This window comes from Capsella rubella, unplaced genomic scaffold (assembly GCF_000375325.1).
Source record: "Capsella rubella cultivar Monte Gargano unplaced genomic scaffold, Caprub1_0 scaffold_6, whole genome shotgun sequence".
NCBI classification, from domain to species: Eukaryota; Viridiplantae; Streptophyta; class Magnoliopsida; order Brassicales; family Brassicaceae; genus Capsella; species Capsella rubella.
Genome location: NW_006238918.1, coordinates 1,388,809 through 1,403,440, shown reverse-complemented (window position 1 = coordinate 1,403,440; position 14,632 = coordinate 1,388,809). Strand labels below are relative to the sequence as shown.

General features: G+C 37.2%; 4 protein-coding genes across 4 annotated transcripts; all 4 read left to right on the top strand.

The window, feature by feature from the left end:
* Window positions 1-6: 6 nt before the first annotated feature.
* Window positions 7-1,300, top strand: LOC111830135 (nucleolin-like). The gene is made up of 3 exons (XM_023781494.1): window positions 7-542; window positions 648-1,094; window positions 1,169-1,300. Exons 2-3 carry the CDS (start codon window positions 692-694, stop codon window positions 1,297-1,299), a joined length of 534 nt encoding a protein of 177 aa, XP_023637262.1. The 5' UTR covers window positions 7-542; window positions 648-691; the 3' UTR covers window position 1,300.
* An 863-nt stretch (window positions 1,301-2,163) lies between these two features.
* On the top strand, window positions 2,164-5,977 carry LOC17882380 (calcium-dependent protein kinase 1). Its single transcript, XM_006287224.2, has 7 exons — window positions 2,164-3,714; window positions 3,833-3,976; window positions 4,076-4,228; window positions 4,421-4,536; window positions 4,685-4,852; window positions 5,065-5,289; window positions 5,651-5,977. Exons 1-7 carry the CDS (start codon window positions 2,778-2,780, stop codon window positions 5,762-5,764), a joined length of 1,857 nt encoding a protein of 618 aa, XP_006287286.1. The 5' UTR covers window positions 2,164-2,777; the 3' UTR covers window positions 5,765-5,977.
* Window positions 5,978-8,864: 2,887 nt separating this feature from the next.
* LOC17882674 lies at window positions 8,865-12,084 on the top strand. The gene is made up of 4 exons (XM_006287048.2): window positions 8,865-9,441; window positions 9,728-9,883; window positions 9,974-10,660; window positions 10,745-12,084. Exons 1-4 carry the CDS (start codon window positions 9,076-9,078, stop codon window positions 11,861-11,863), a joined length of 2,328 nt encoding a protein of 775 aa, XP_006287110.1. The 5' UTR covers window positions 8,865-9,075; the 3' UTR covers window positions 11,864-12,084.
* A 375-nt stretch (window positions 12,085-12,459) lies between these two features.
* On the top strand, window positions 12,460-14,394 carry LOC17882443 (vacuolar protein sorting-associated protein 60.2). The gene is made up of 7 exons (XM_006288511.2): window positions 12,460-12,667; window positions 12,920-13,071; window positions 13,202-13,295; window positions 13,444-13,515; window positions 13,614-13,725; window positions 13,815-13,969; window positions 14,161-14,394. The coding sequence occupies exons 1-7, from the start codon at window positions 12,599-12,601 to the stop codon at window positions 14,212-14,214; spliced, it is 708 nt and encodes a 235-aa protein (XP_006288573.1). The 5' UTR covers window positions 12,460-12,598; the 3' UTR covers window positions 14,215-14,394.
* Window positions 14,395-14,632: the final 238 nt, after the last annotated feature.

The window sequence follows — 14,632 nt, the reverse complement described above, 5'->3', positions numbered from 1 at the left end:
GCTGGTTCAACTCTATGAACAACAATATTTCACAGTATAAATACCAGAAGAATTGTAATGTCATCCTGGCATATCAAGCATATCAGGTTCAAAAGAAGCACTTAACCAAATTTGCTTAATCACTTCCACATCTTCAGCCAAAATATTCTCCTCAAAAGTATTAATATTCCACGATCTCAGCAGAGGATTGAAAAGTCTTTAACAAGAAGGAGATTATCATCAGTACCTTCTAAGCGTGATGCAGGACGAAGAGGGTGTGAAGGAATCCACGGGTCATTCCAAATATCTATAGTTGATCCATCTCCAATTAACAATCTGAGACCCTTTTTTAGAAGATCTCTACCCTCAAGAATCGATTTCCAAGCAAAAGAGGCTTTCCTTCCTTGACCAGCAAGAAGGATATAAGACTCCTCATAATATCTCCCTTTAAGAAGACGTGCTAGCAAGCTATTAGGATATTGAAGTATTCGCCATAACTGAAGGTGGAGTTGTTCTAGATGAAAAAGCCCTTGAAGGGATCAACTACTATCGCATTCCAGACCGTAAGTCTTTCTTTGATTTACATTAAGTTCATTTTCTATGTTGTTATAATTTAATTTGGGTTCAATGATAAAAGATTTGTTTGTTTTCTCTTTTTCTTTTTCCAGAGGAAGGGGTAAAAGATGCAAGCGATGATTACTTACAAGAAAAAATGTCCGCTTGGCTAGACTCTTGGCTAAAGGAGGGTAATCGTACTCCCACAAACATCATCACCATCACAGGAGACGGCGGGTTCAGAGAGGCACTTGTTGAGGTACAAGATGAGGGAATGTTTGTAATGCTTATTTACCTTCAGATGTCGAAGAAGTTAGACAACTTGGCCAACAAAGAAATGATGTGGCCCTCAATTTTTACTGAGGGGAAGACTCAAACGTCGGGTTTTTGGGAGAAGGTGGTCTATAAGAAGTCTACAAGGGGAGGAACCTCAAGCGGAAGAGGAGGAGGACGACGGGGTGCGAGAGGAGGAAGAGGACAACGGGGTGCGAGAGGAGGAAGAGGACAACGGGGTGCGAGAGGAGGAGAGAAGCCTGTGACAGTTCGCAACAAATTTGAAGGTAATACTTTTGTGATATTCACAGCAACTTAGAAGACAATTCTAAGACTAATCAATCTATTTAAATTTCTTTAGTTCTTTATGAGGAAGAGGAAGAGGAGGAGACGGAAGATCTTTATGAGGAAGGGGAAGAGGAGGAGACGGAAGATGAAGAAGATGCAGGAGCGGCGGACAAAAAGAAAAAGAAGATATCAAAATCTTATTAGAACAAAAAAAAAAAAGAACCTTAATTGACTTATGCCTGACTTAAATTTTTTTTTTTTTGTATTCCTATACATTCACCAGAATTTTAGTATATGCCTGACTTAGTAATCTTTTGCATTCCTTGTTTGTTATTTTTCCTTTCTTTAATGCCTAATTAAATATTTACCAAAAGTTAACCAAATTTGCCAAAGTTGATACAGAAACAACCCAGAATTTTTCATACCAAAAAAAAAAGAAACAACCCAGAATTTTGGTAAAAAAAAAACAAAAAAACAACCCAGAATATTAGGATTCAATTTTTGGCATACAAACAAATAACCCAAAAGACCAGACAAAGGCTCCAAAACAAGAAACTCAAAAGAGCTTCTCATACGACTTGGTAATTCTGAGCAATCAGCTGCGTCCTCTGCACAAACCTTGGAGTCGCACCACCACCACCTCTCAGAGGAATCATTCCAGTCACCTGCACAATTACCAACAAGCCATCTCATTTGTAATCCCAACACAAAGCCTCAATTCTCGGATAAACCAAAATATGGATGTTTTATTTAATTAATTGTCTGCTCTTTATAGTATGGGTTTTGTTGCATACTATTTTACTTGCGGGTTTTATCTTTCATAAACAATAAATAATGGATCCATTTAAAAACTAACAAGGACTCGAGAAAGATGACAAGTTTTTGTCATCCAACTCTTAATAAATCCCGAAGTTAAATATTTAACTGTAATTAAAAACCATTCCTTGAAAAAAATGATTCGACGACTGCGTTGCCAAGATTGAAAAGGGTGGACTTGCAAAAACAAAACAAAACAAAAAGACAAGACTAATTAAAAAGAGAGTTAAGACAAATCGCAGCGCAAAACTCGGCGGCGATAGATAATCAAAACAAAAGAGGAAGAGGAGAGAAGAAACGCGTTTCTCAAACTGGTTCAATCTTCTTCTTCTTCATCTTCATCGTCTTCTTCTATAGAGCCTTAACTCTCTCATTAAATTATCAAATGTCCCTACGGTTTATGCAAGTGTAGTGCTATTAAACTATCCCTTTATTTTCCCACCCAACCCAATTTATTTTCTCATTCTTTCTCTCTACTCTTCTTCAGATCTCCCTCTCTCTGTCTTTTTTCTTGTCTAGGCGTGTTTTCTCTACTCTCTGTGTGCTTGGGTTGCTTCGCTTCATTGCATCCTTCTCTTTTCTGGGTTCGTTTCAAGTCACGATTTTTCCGATACCCTTTTCATCTTTCTTGCTATATTTCACCTCGTTATAAGTTCTGTGCTGTTTACTTGGTCGTCTCGACCCAAAGTAAGGTTCACCAGTCCAGCTTTTGTCTGATGTCTGATGGTGTTCAATGACTAAAAGTCTTAGGATATGAAGGATTTGACTTTAGGAATGAGATTAGATTGTTTTTAGGGTGCTGTGATCAGATCTTGATGCTATTTTTTGGTGAAAGAGATTAAGAGAAGCTTTGGAGTTGTATTTGGATGGGTAATACTTGTGTTGGACCTAGCAGAAATGGCTTCTTGCAATCTGTTTCGGCTGCAATGTGGCGGCCAAGAGATGGAGATGATTCGGCTTCCATGAGCAATGGAGATATTGCAAGTGAACCTGTTTCAGGAGAGCTTCGATCTCCATTCTCTGATGATGTCCAGAATAAACCTCCTGAACAGGTCACAATGCCAAAGTCAGGAACTAATATCGAGACCAAGGACAGAGAGATTCGACCTGAAAGCAAGCCTGAAGTGCAAGAGGAGACAATACCTGAGCCCAAACCTGAGCCCAAACCAGAGACCAAACCAGAGACCAAGCCGGAGACCAAGTCAGAGACTAAGCAGGAGGCAAAAGCTGATCACCCAGCTAAACCTAAGAAGCCTAAACACATGAAAAGAGTGTCAAGTGCAGGGCTTAGGACTGAGTCAGTGTTGCAAAGGAAGACTGAAAACTTCAAGGAATTCTATTCGTTGGGAAGGAAACTCGGACAAGGGCAGTTTGGGACGACTTTTTTATGTGTGGAGAAGACTACAGGGAAGGAGTTTGCGTGCAAGTCAATTGCTAAGAGGAAGCTCTTGACTGATGAGGACGTTGAGGATGTGAGAAGGGAAATTCAGATAATGCATCACTTGGCTGGTCACCCAAACGTCATATCCATTAAAGGAGCTTATGAGGACATTGTGGCGGTGCACCTTGTAATGGAGTGTTGTGCAGGTGGCGAGCTTTTTGACAGGATCATTCAACGTGGTCACTACACAGAGAGGAAAGCGGCTGAGCTCACTAGAACCATAGTTGGGGTTGTTGAGGCTTGCCATTCTCTTGGTGTTATGCATCGAGACCTAAAGCCTGAGAATTTTCTGTTTGTCAGTAAACACGAAGATTCCCTCTTGAAGACAATTGATTTTGGACTCTCAATGTTCTTTAAGCCAGGTTTGCATTCAATGTTACTCATCTTAAACCATTCAGTTTCGAGATTTGGTCTTTTAAATTGTATGGCATGATTCTTGTCGTTCAATGATTTTTGAAATCAATTCCTTCCTCTTTGCAGACGATATTTTTACAGATGTTGTTGGTAGCCCATATTATGTTGCTCCGGAAGTTCTTCGAAAGCGTTATGGTCCTGAAGCTGATGTCTGGAGTGCTGGAGTGATTGTGTACATTCTGTTAAGTGGAGTTCCTCCATTCTGGGCTGGTAAGAATTTTGTTTATTATATATAGATAAGAGACTTGTCATCTGTCCTTATTAGGCTCTGAACAAAATCTTTGTTCTTTTTTTTTTTTGAGCATTCAGAAACCGAACAAGGTATCTTCGAACAGGTCCTCCACGGTGATCTTGACTTTTCATCAGATCCTTGGCCGAGCATATCTGAAAGTGCAAAAGACTTAGTGAGGAAAATGCTTGTTAGGGATCCCAAGAGAAGGTTAACTGCCCACCAAGTATTATGTAAGTTATTTTGATCTGAAACCTTCCTCTTCCAGTAGAGTGTTGCGGTTCTCTTTCTACTAATTCCTTTGAGCATAGATTTCACTGGTCGTACATAAATTAGTAATGGAGTTTCCAAAAACATGGGTACAAATCATGTACAGTTCATTTGTGCCACTGTCTCATTTCTTATGAAGTTGTGCGCCCTCCCAGGTCATCCATGGGTACAAGTCGATGGTGTGGCTCCAGACAAACCTCTGGATTCTGCTGTTCTGAGCCGTATGAAGCAATTTTCTGCAATGAACAAGTTCAAGAAAATGGCTCTTAGAGTAAGCGGCTTTTCAATGCTGAACATAAATAAATCCGTATGAGAACAAGTTACTGTGATAAACATAAGATAGTTGCTTTGTCTTCTTTTTTTTTGTGGAAAGAAAGAGACGATGCAGATTAAGTTTCTCTTTTTCTTCTTTCTTGCAGGTCATTGCTGAGAGCTTATCCGAAGAAGAAATAGCTGGGTTGAAAGAAATGTTTAATATGATAGATGCGGACAAGAGTGGTCAGATAACTTTTGAAGAACTGAAAGCAGGACTAAAACGAGTAGGGGCGAATCTTAAAGAGTCTGAAATTCTCGACTTGATGCAAGCTGTAAGTTTTAGCCCCCTTGCTAGTTTGTAATTCGAGAATGAAGGTCCTCATATACTTGCAAATCTTTTTAATCCAGTGTCTTCACTAACTATCATTATGAAATGGGCTTGTTATAATCCAAAAATTACTCTGCTGGTTCTGGTTATATACTCCTGTGTTTTTGCTAGGATTTCCAATTAATATGGTATCTCTTTCATGTGTATATAATTCAGGCTGATGTGGACAACAGTGGAACAATAGACTACAAAGAGTTCATAGCTGCAACATTGCATCTAAACAAAATAGAGAGAGAGGACCATTTGTTTGCAGCCTTTACATACTTTGACAAAGATGGGAGCGGCTATATCACCCCAGACGAGCTTCAACAAGCTTGTGAGGAGTTTGGCGTTGAGGATGTCCGCATTGAAGAACTGATGCGCGACGTTGATCAAGACAATGTAAGCTCCTTTACACCTTTATCAGCTCATCCCAATTCTCATATGACTTAAATACTTCTCAATAGTGATCAGATTTGAATGAATTGTATACTACTTCGTTCATAGGAATCTCCCGTATATGATCCTTTTAAATCCTTGCATTGTTAAAATTAGTGAGAATTACACTTTCCTTTCAAATTTATCATTTATCTTCTCTCTGAATGACTCGGCTGATTGAGTATGATTCTTGTTAAACGTAGAGGAATAGTAGAATCTCTCGTTCCTGAGAAACAAGGAAGTAAACCAAATGTTGAAACTCGGTTTTGGATTGATATTTTGGAACCTATGAGAAATTCTTCAACAACTGTATTGTTGTTTGCAGGACGGGCGAATAGACTACAACGAGTTTGTGGCTATGATGCAAAAAGGAAGCATCACAGGAGGTCCTGTGAAGATGGGTCTAGAGAAAAGCTTTAGCATTGCTCTTAAACTCTAGTTTCAGTCTATTTAAAAGTACAAAACTAAAGCCAAGACAAAGAGATTTCTGATAAGATATGATGATTTGTTGAAGACAAATGCACAGCCAAGATTCTCTTTTGCCCTCTTTTGGATTCTCAATCTTTTGGATGAGGTTTTTGTCGTCTTAGACTTGTTTTGAAAACTTTGTTGTAATGTGTACTTCTTGAGCATATATAGTCTTCTTCTAACATTCTAGCAGAGCGTTCTAGTTTCACAATGACTCAGGGGTTAAAACAAGTCTAACGATACTCTCCACGGTGGACATCTTGGTGATTGCAGTGACCCGAAACACAAATAGTTATGATCTGAAAGCAAAACAAAGAGAATAATAAAAAGCAGCCATATCTTGTTGAAGTGTATATCTCGATGCGTGTTGGCTTAGGAACAACGTCATACAATCATACAAGATTCAAATAACTGAACATAAAACATAAAAGTCCGAATGTTTTGTTCTAATAACTTCCATATTGTAAATACTAGATTCCACAAGAATCTCCTCCAGGTCCCCGATATGTGAACAAAATGGGATCTTTGAACCAACCACGTTTTTTGCCATCTTTTAAACCATAACATTTGTTGTTGTCTAATAGTTTTTCCAACTTATATTTGTCACTTCCCTTAACTTTAAATTTAGAGTCTACGATTTCAAGGAGTTTAACGCGTGCCGACTCATTTTCATCTCCAGATGGTAGATGACCATTACCCATCGGTGGACTTTTGCCGGACGGGGAAGCTTGGACTACTCCTCCAACTCCGACCATATCCACATGAACATCTATAAGATCAAACAGTTCTCTTGGCCAGTAACCAATATGTATATCTGGTGCGTTGACGTTTACATCTGTTACCCACCAATAAGAGCTTTACAAACGCTCTTCTTGTCGGTATATTTTCAGTATCCTGATCATAATATTGACCAAATATAAATAAGGCCAATAAATTTACGAATCATAGAAAAACAAGTCAGTGGTAGTGGAGGAATACTCACCCACACCGTATTTTGCAACAAAGGTAACGAGTGGACATGCATAATAATATGTGATGTGGAGGGTTGTTTATTTGCATTGGAACTTGCAAGTTACAACGTAGTTTTTTTGTTGTCAAAGACATACCTTTACAAAAAAACAAAAACACTACTAATCTTGACATATTCCACTAATTCCAACAATACCAGAGAAATAAAATAACCCAACCGAATTCTAATAAATTTGTGGTCTGAGTTATAATTACTGATTCTTGCTGAAATAAAACTAACTAATGAGGTAATGTACAGATGGCTAAGACTGGTCACTGAAAATAATAGCCACCAAACTTCCTAATCTCTAAACACGTATTTAATTTGGAGGTCTTTATTTTTCATTTTACATAATTATTTTTTTGATATGAATACTAAGCTTACTTTGTTCTTCTTAATTAAGTATTAAGTATTTGCCGGAAAATGATATAGAAGTGGGTATCACAATCAAACTTATTATTATTTCTCCAATAATAAAATTTAAATTTAGTGCGTATGTATGTTGTTGACATAAAAAAAAAAAAAAAAAGTGCGCATATTTTTTGGGGATACGACTTTTTATTTTGTTTTATCTTTGTTTTATTTAAAAACTGTCTCTATCAAAACTGCGTCTCTATCCCTCTTTTAAACTTCCTAATTTCTTCAGTCCACAAAAACGTGATCATGATTAACAACTGTATCATAAAGTTTTATTTGTGTGTTGGTTCTAATTCTTCTAAAGCATATATGTTGGTTCTTGTTTAAAGTAAGTTCATCATTCTACTTTTTTTTATTAGAAAATCATAATTAAAATTTTAAAATAAAGAGTGTACGTGTTTATTAGTTAACTCTTAAGGAACGTCAAAGTAATTAGACATCACAAAAGAACTGATTTGTAAAATGTTAATTTATTTTCTGATTACAGAAGAAGTAAAAAAGCAAGAAATTCAAGGATCCTAGGAGCATGAGTTAATTAGTGTAGGGACTGTTAAGGCAATGACATATGGTTAGGACTTAATTAATAGCTTAAAAATCTATGTATATTAGGACATACCTAACTTTTTCTTACACTTTAAACACCTAAACAGAGTATGATCATCCTTCATGAACATTAAAAACCTTATCTTTCACATGGATGGGACACAATATTTTACTATTAGCCTATATGATCTCTAATTAACTAACATTTAAAAAATATATACTGAATTCAGGTTCGGATCCTTATTTGAACCATTACTAATTTTTCAGAGAATTTGGTGAATTCTGATTAGGAACAGAACACAATTTCATATGACGGATAAGATGTGTCGAAAATTATTAATTGGCGCATATTAAAAGTCATGTTTTGTGAGTTTGTGATCAAGATTTAAAGAGCCTCTCTAGAGTCTATTATAGATGCATACATAATACTGGCTGCAATTTAAAGAACATTGTGGAAACAAAATTATTAGAGAATCTAGTCAAAACCTACTGATCAATAATAGTTGACAATAAGTTTTTTTTTTATATTAAAAAAATTATATATAGATAGTCAAAAGTAATAATTCTGGTAGCTTTAAATAACTGTATGCAAATAAATACAGCAGATATAACATAAAGTCATAAACTACTAAATTCAGCCATAAAAAATCCAACTTCGCTCATAAAAATTAATGGCCGTTTCTACTAGTTATAGAATTTATTGGGTAGGTTTATCTACAATTTAAATCTTAATTACATTTAACCCTAGAATCTGGGTTGAAATAAAAAAAGATTGGATTAATTCCTCAAAATACAATTACATCAATTAATTTAAAACAACCAAGAAGACTTTTTGCACCTCGAACGTGGATACAAAAAGACGTATGCTACATCCTCTGTGTTCTTCACCTGCTCTCAAAAACAATTATTTTCTTAAACTATTATTAAAGAAATAATTTATTTTGTCAAACATACAGTATATAATATACTAGTATAATTAAATAATTAATCTTAATGTATTACTATAATTCTATTAATCACCAATTTTATATCGCCGTCCTTCTCTCTCTCTATAAGGGTTGACTATTAAAAGAGCCAGCCAAACGCAGAGTTCCTTCTCTCTATACTCTCTGTCTCTCTTTCTCTCTCTATCTCTATCTTCAAATTTCAAATATTTTGCGTCTGAATCACACCGCGTCCACCAAATCCTTGACGCCCATCTCTTAAAATCCGATTCTTTCCTCCGTAAATCTCGATTACTCCAGTACCCTTTTTCCTAAGATTCGTCCTTATCCCAAATCTTTAGGCTTTTGTAGCCACTTGTATTGTATTCAATGGTGGTGAAAATGAAACAGATCATGCGGTGGCCACCGTGGCCTCCGCTCTTCGCCGTCAAATTCGACGTGATCGTCGTTGTCCACAAGATGGAGGGTTTGTTGGATTCTGATGGCGATGGCGATGATAATGATCAGAGTCAGCGAGGTGGGTCTACGAGGAAGAGACCTGTGGTTGAGATCAAGTGGAAAGGACCTAAATCGGTTACTCTCAAACGCTCCGTCGTACGGAATTTAACCGAAGAAGGTGGGTTTCGCGGCGACGGCGTCGTTGAGTGGAACGAAGAGTTCAAGAGGGTTTGTGAATTCTCTGTTTACAAGGAAGGAGCCTTTCTTCCATGGATCGTTTCTTTCACTGTCTTCAATGTTAGTCTCCCTCTCTCTCTCTCACTCTCTCATCTTATCTTCCTTTGGTATCGTTGACTGTGATTTTTGACTCTGATGTCTGGTGAATGATCAGGGTCTATATAAAGGTTCTACCTTTGCTTAGGTCCTCTGTAGTTTAGCTCCAATGTAAAATTGGGGATTTTTTTTATTCATTCTGGAGATTTTGTGGAACATATTAGTCTATGATATTGATTGGGCATTTAGGTTTTGTGTATGTGTTGTGTTCACAATCTAAATGGAAGTGTTTGGATCGGCTGTTATGTAGGGACTGAATCAAGGATCCAAGGAGAAAGTTCGTAGCTTTGGAAAGGCATCACTGAACATTGCAGAATACTTTTCATTGATGAAAGAAGATGATGTTCAAGTCAAAGTTCCTCTGAAGAATTGTGGCTCGTCATCTGTTCGAAGTCCATGTCTTCATGTACGTCTTGTGATTTCCTTATTAAATAGTCCTCTGAGTTTACTGTTGTTTCATTTCTCTAACTGCAAGTTTTAACTTATCATGTTGCAGATCTCGCTTCAGTTTTCCCTTAAAGAATCATTGCCTGAAAGACAAAGATCTGCTCTTCCTGTTCTATGGTCTCCCCTTTCTACAGAGGCTGAGAAAGCCGAGTCTGTTGTAAAAGTAGGCCTGAGAAAGATGAAGTCCTTCAACCATTGCATGTCTAATCCCCAGGCATCGGAAAAGGAGGGTGATAAAGATGGAAGCAGCGGAAGCGGAAGTGAAGGAAAGAGTCCAGACAGAAATCTTGATTCTGACTCTGCTTATCCTCTTGATACAGATTCTCTAGATGAAGGTGATGCTGCGGATGAATCAGAAGAGAACAAAGAGAATGAAAGTGGCGTAGCTGATCCGGTTAATTACAAAACACTTCGATATGCTAATTGGGCTAGAGGCTCATTTCATACTGATACTAACCCTGAAGACGAGGATTTGATATATTACAGCCACCGCAGTCCATTAGCAGAGACCAGACATTGCGGTGATGAGGTTTCAAATGATGTAGTAATCTTGGAGCAAGCGAAAGGACAAATGTCTAAGAAGAGAATGTTATCTTGGAAGAAGAGAAAACTCAGTTTTAGATCTCCTAAACAGAAAGGCGAACCTCTACTTAAAAAGGACTGTCTTGAAGAAGGTGGTGATGATATCGATTTTGACCGCAGACAACTGAGTTCATCCGATGAGTCTAACTCTGATGTAAATACATTGACTAAATTTGTTTATATATTTTTTGGTGTTCATCATTTTATTGTTTCTAACTCTTGATTGATTCTCTTGCAGTGGTATAGGTCTGATGATTCAGTCATGAAACCATTATCCCAGTTTGGTGATGATGATTTCGTTGTTGGTAGTTGGGAAACCAAAGAAATTATAAGCCGTGATGGGCGGATGAAACTCACGGCTCAAGTATTTCTTGCATCAATCGATCAGAGAAGCGAGAGAGCTGCTGGAGAAAGCGCCTGCACAGCCTTAGTTGCAGTGATGGCACATTGGTTAGGATCCAACAGAGACATAATCCCGACAAGGTCAGAGTTTGACAGTCTTATCAGAGAAGGATCCTCCGAGTGGAGAAATATGTGCGAAAACGAGGAATACCGGGAACGGTTTCCAGACAAGCATTTTGATCTCGAGACAGTTCTCCAGGCAAAAATCAGACCCATCTGTGTAGCCCCTGAGAAGTCATTCATCGGGTTTTTCCATCCAGAGAAATCAGAGGAAGAAGAAGGAAAGGAAGACGCTAGTCTAGATTTTCTCAAAGATGTAATGTCCTTTGACAGTATCTGGGAAGAGATCATGAAACAAGAACCAGAAGAGGCGGCAAGCGAACCTGTGATATACATTGTGAGCTGGAATGACCATTTCTTTGTACTCCTCGTGAAGCATGATGCTTATTACATCATAGACACGCTTGGAGAGAGGCTGTATGAGGGTTGCAACCAAGCGTATGTCTTGAAATTTGACAAAGATGCAGAGATACAAAGACTAGCACCCGCCAAGGACAACAAAGCCAGCCTAGAAAACCAGAAACAAGGTGGTGGTAAGAACAAGTCAGAGCAGTCGGAGAGATCAAAAGATTCAGATGAGCAAGAAGTAGTAGTGTGTAGAGGTAAAGAGTCATGTAGGGAGTATATAAAGAGCTTTCTGGCCGCGATTCCGATACAGCAAGTTAAAGCTGATATGAAGAAAGGACTGGTTTCATCGTTGCATCACCGTCTTCAAATCGAGCTTCACTACACCAAACACCTTCAACCAAATAATGTGATTGAATCCTCTGGAACCGAAGAAACGGTGTCTGGAGCTGCAGTGTCTGTGACAGTGGCTTGGTCATTGGCGAGCCAATTCAGCAATAGTGGTGGGTTTGGTTGCGAAATGGCTGAGCTTTTGGGGGTGAAAGTTTAAAGAGAAGTGTATAGAGAGAAACAAGAGTTTCATTTTCTGTGAATTTTGGTGATCATAACCCCTTTTGTATTTAATGTTTTCTGGCTAATTTGATGTTCATAAAATGTCTTCTTTGGAGATACAGAACAGTCTTTTTCTTCCTCTCCTAACTCCAGTAATGTAATTAGGATTATGTCCAGAGGTATTATTATGATTTCGGTAATTGTATATCTTAAAAGTTATTGGGATGATCCATAGCAAAAAAAAAAAAAAAAAGTAAAACTAAGCTATTGGCAGATATAATAAACTTGATATTTGTTTGTGAAGCTCTTCCTGCGAGTTCAACTTGTGAAACTTCACATATTTAAGTTTGTGGTGACACCTGAACTGGAGATTTTGAATTCACCTTATTGGGAACTTATACGTTAGTGCAATTGAAATTATCAAAAAATTTGTTTAACTCGTATTGTGGATATATTCATGTTATTTAGGGTGATATTAGACTAGCGAAAATAAGGGTTGACCAACAAGAAAAAGACTAGCGAAAATAATAGAAAAATAATAATCTGTATAGAAAGAACAAGATATTAACAATAAAGTTAAAAGGAAATCGATAAATACGAAATTCTAAGCAAAAAAAAAGACCTTTGTCCGATTTTAATCGATTTGTGATTTGTCATCGAGAAGGCTTTGTGTTCTGTCGTAGATCATCTATCATCTGAACTTAAGCGGAGATTAGTTGTTGTAAGGAGAAAGATGAAGAGAATCTTTGGTGCGAAGAACAACAAAGAGCCTCCACCGTCTATCCAAGATGCCTCTGATCGGGTTCCTCCTCTCTCTCTCCTTTCTTTTTTGATTGTTTTCCCTCAGCTTTGATCTAGAGCTTCCTTTTTCTCGAATTCGGTTTGTAGAATGTGGAGAATTAAGGATTTGTTTCGGGTTCAAACTTATAGGTTTTATTGATTTTTAGCTTTGGGAGTTCGGATTAAACTACTTTTAATAATAGCTTACTAGTTACTACTACTACTTGGTGTGTGTTGATTCCCCAGTTTTTTTTGTTTTTTTATTTGATTTCAGATCAATAAAAGAGGAGATTCAGTGGAAGATAAAGTGAAGAGGCTTGATGCTGAGCTCTGCAAGTACAAAGAACAGATCAAGAGGACTAGACCTGGTCCTGCTCAAGAAGCTATCAAAGCTCGTGCTATGAGAGTTCTCAAGCAAAAGAAGATGTCAGTCTGTTGTTTTTTCTTAATCTCCTATTACTTACTCTACTAGTGTAGTGTGTGTGTTTTATGATCATCTCTTTTGTTTCTTACATGGATTTGGGATTATTACCAAACTGCTATTATATTTGCTTAGGTATGAAGGACAACGTGACATGCTCTATAATCAGACTTTCAACCTTGACCAAGTTTCATTTGCTGCTGAAGGCCTCAAAGATGCTCAACAAACTGTATGTGTATCGATTATGTTTCTTTCTTTATCTTCTTGGAAAAAATAAACACAACACATTGAAACAAAACATGATGTGTTTCTGGATATGAATCGTATTGTGATTCTTGATGTACATAATTTATAATTATAATTCTTATTATCTGCAGATGACTGCCCTAAAATCTGCTAACAAGGAGTTGAAAGGAATGATGAAAACCGTCAAGATTCAAGATATAGATGTATGTTAGACTACCTTGGTTCCTTATTCAACCTCTCTTGTCTTTGCTTCCTAGATACTGTTTTTTTTATATTATGATTTATGTATTGTATAACGCAGAATTTGCAAGATGATATGATGGACTTAATGGATGAGAGTTCTGAAATTCAAGAGACACTAGGTAGGAGCTACAATGTTCCCGATGACATCGACGAAGATGATCTCATGGGCGGTAAGTTCATGCTCTGCCCTTCTCATTTTCTTAGAAATCCCACTTTATGCTGCTTGGGGATGGGTAGAAGCTGACATTTGTGGTTTCAGAGCTTGATGCTCTTGAAGCTGACATGGGAAACGAGACTGAAGCAGACGGAGTGCCTTCCTATCTCCAACCTGATAAAGAACCTGATCTTGCTGATGAACTCAACTTACCTGCACCACCAGTGGGGCATACAGGAGCTCCACCTGGACGAGCTCAAGTGAGTTTCCTCCAACTTTATTCTCAAAAAAATGACATCCTCCAATGGAACACTAATTTTAGTTGTAGAGGCTGGTCTAGTCTTTATTCCCACCTTTTGTTTCATTACAAAATCATTGATAATGTTTTTACTCAATATTATGATCTGCATACTGATAAGAGTCTTATGATGTTGTGATGATGATGAAACAGGCTGAGGATGAGTGGGGATTACCGGCAGTACCACGTGCATCACTTCGGGGCTAAAATTTCATTTTTAAACCTCTTTTGTCTTCATAAATATATTCATCTCTTCTATTGTGAATTCCATCTTTGTAGTTTATTAAGCACATGTATCTTCTGATATACTGGATTTCCATTTCAAAATCTCTTTGCAATTTCACATATATTAATTTTCCTTTTTGGGTATAATTGAAACTTTTAATATTGTTTGCGTTTAAATGTGTATATTTTTTGAAAATATATACATCAAATTATATTTGAAAAAATGATAACTATAGTTTTCACTGGTGAATATGAATATGGCATCCAATAAATAATAAACCGCAAAAATATCAAAATCATAGTAAAATTTTGAAAAGAAGCTGTCAAAAGAAAAAAAAGAAAAAAAGAGGCAAATTTCCATATTTGGTGAAGCGCGTGGATTTAAGAAAAAGGAAAAAAA

What these genes read in the sequence shown, in the direction of transcription:
- LOC111830135 (XM_023781494.1), top strand. Translation starts at nt 692, where the DNA reads ATGTCCGCTTGGCTAGACTCTTGGCTAAAGGAGGGTAATCGTACTCCC. An exon ending in AGTTCGCAACAAATTTGAAG is followed by an intron (nt 1,095 to 1,168) that starts GTAATACTTTTG and finishes AAATTTCTTTAG; the next exon opens with TTCTTTATGAGGAAGAGGAA.
- LOC17882380 (XM_006287224.2), top strand. Translation starts at nt 2,778, where the DNA reads ATGGGTAATACTTGTGTTGGACCTAGCAGAAATGGCTTCTTGCAATCT. An exon ending in CTCAATGTTCTTTAAGCCAG is followed by an intron (nt 3,715 to 3,832) that starts GTTTGCATTCAA and finishes TCCTCTTTGCAG; the next exon opens with ACGATATTTTTACAGATGTT. An exon ending in TCAAGAAAATGGCTCTTAGA is followed by an intron (nt 4,537 to 4,684) that starts GTAAGCGGCTTT and finishes TCTTTCTTGCAG; the next exon opens with GTCATTGCTGAGAGCTTATC.
- LOC17882674 (XM_006287048.2), top strand. Translation starts at nt 9,076, where the DNA reads ATGGTGGTGAAAATGAAACAGATCATGCGGTGGCCACCGTGGCCTCCG. An exon ending in TTTCTTTCACTGTCTTCAAT is followed by an intron (nt 9,442 to 9,727) that starts GTTAGTCTCCCT and finishes GCTGTTATGTAG; the next exon opens with GGACTGAATCAAGGATCCAA. An exon ending in TTCGAAGTCCATGTCTTCAT is followed by an intron (nt 9,884 to 9,973) that starts GTACGTCTTGTG and finishes ATCATGTTGCAG; the next exon opens with ATCTCGCTTCAGTTTTCCCT.
- LOC17882443 (XM_006288511.2), top strand. Translation starts at nt 12,599, where the DNA reads ATGAAGAGAATCTTTGGTGCGAAGAACAACAAAGAGCCTCCACCGTCT. An exon ending in TCCAAGATGCCTCTGATCGG is followed by an intron (nt 12,668 to 12,919) that starts GTTCCTCCTCTC and finishes ATTTGATTTCAG; the next exon opens with ATCAATAAAAGAGGAGATTC. An exon ending in CTCCACCTGGACGAGCTCAA is followed by an intron (nt 13,970 to 14,160) that starts GTGAGTTTCCTC and finishes ATGATGAAACAG; the next exon opens with GCTGAGGATGAGTGGGGATT.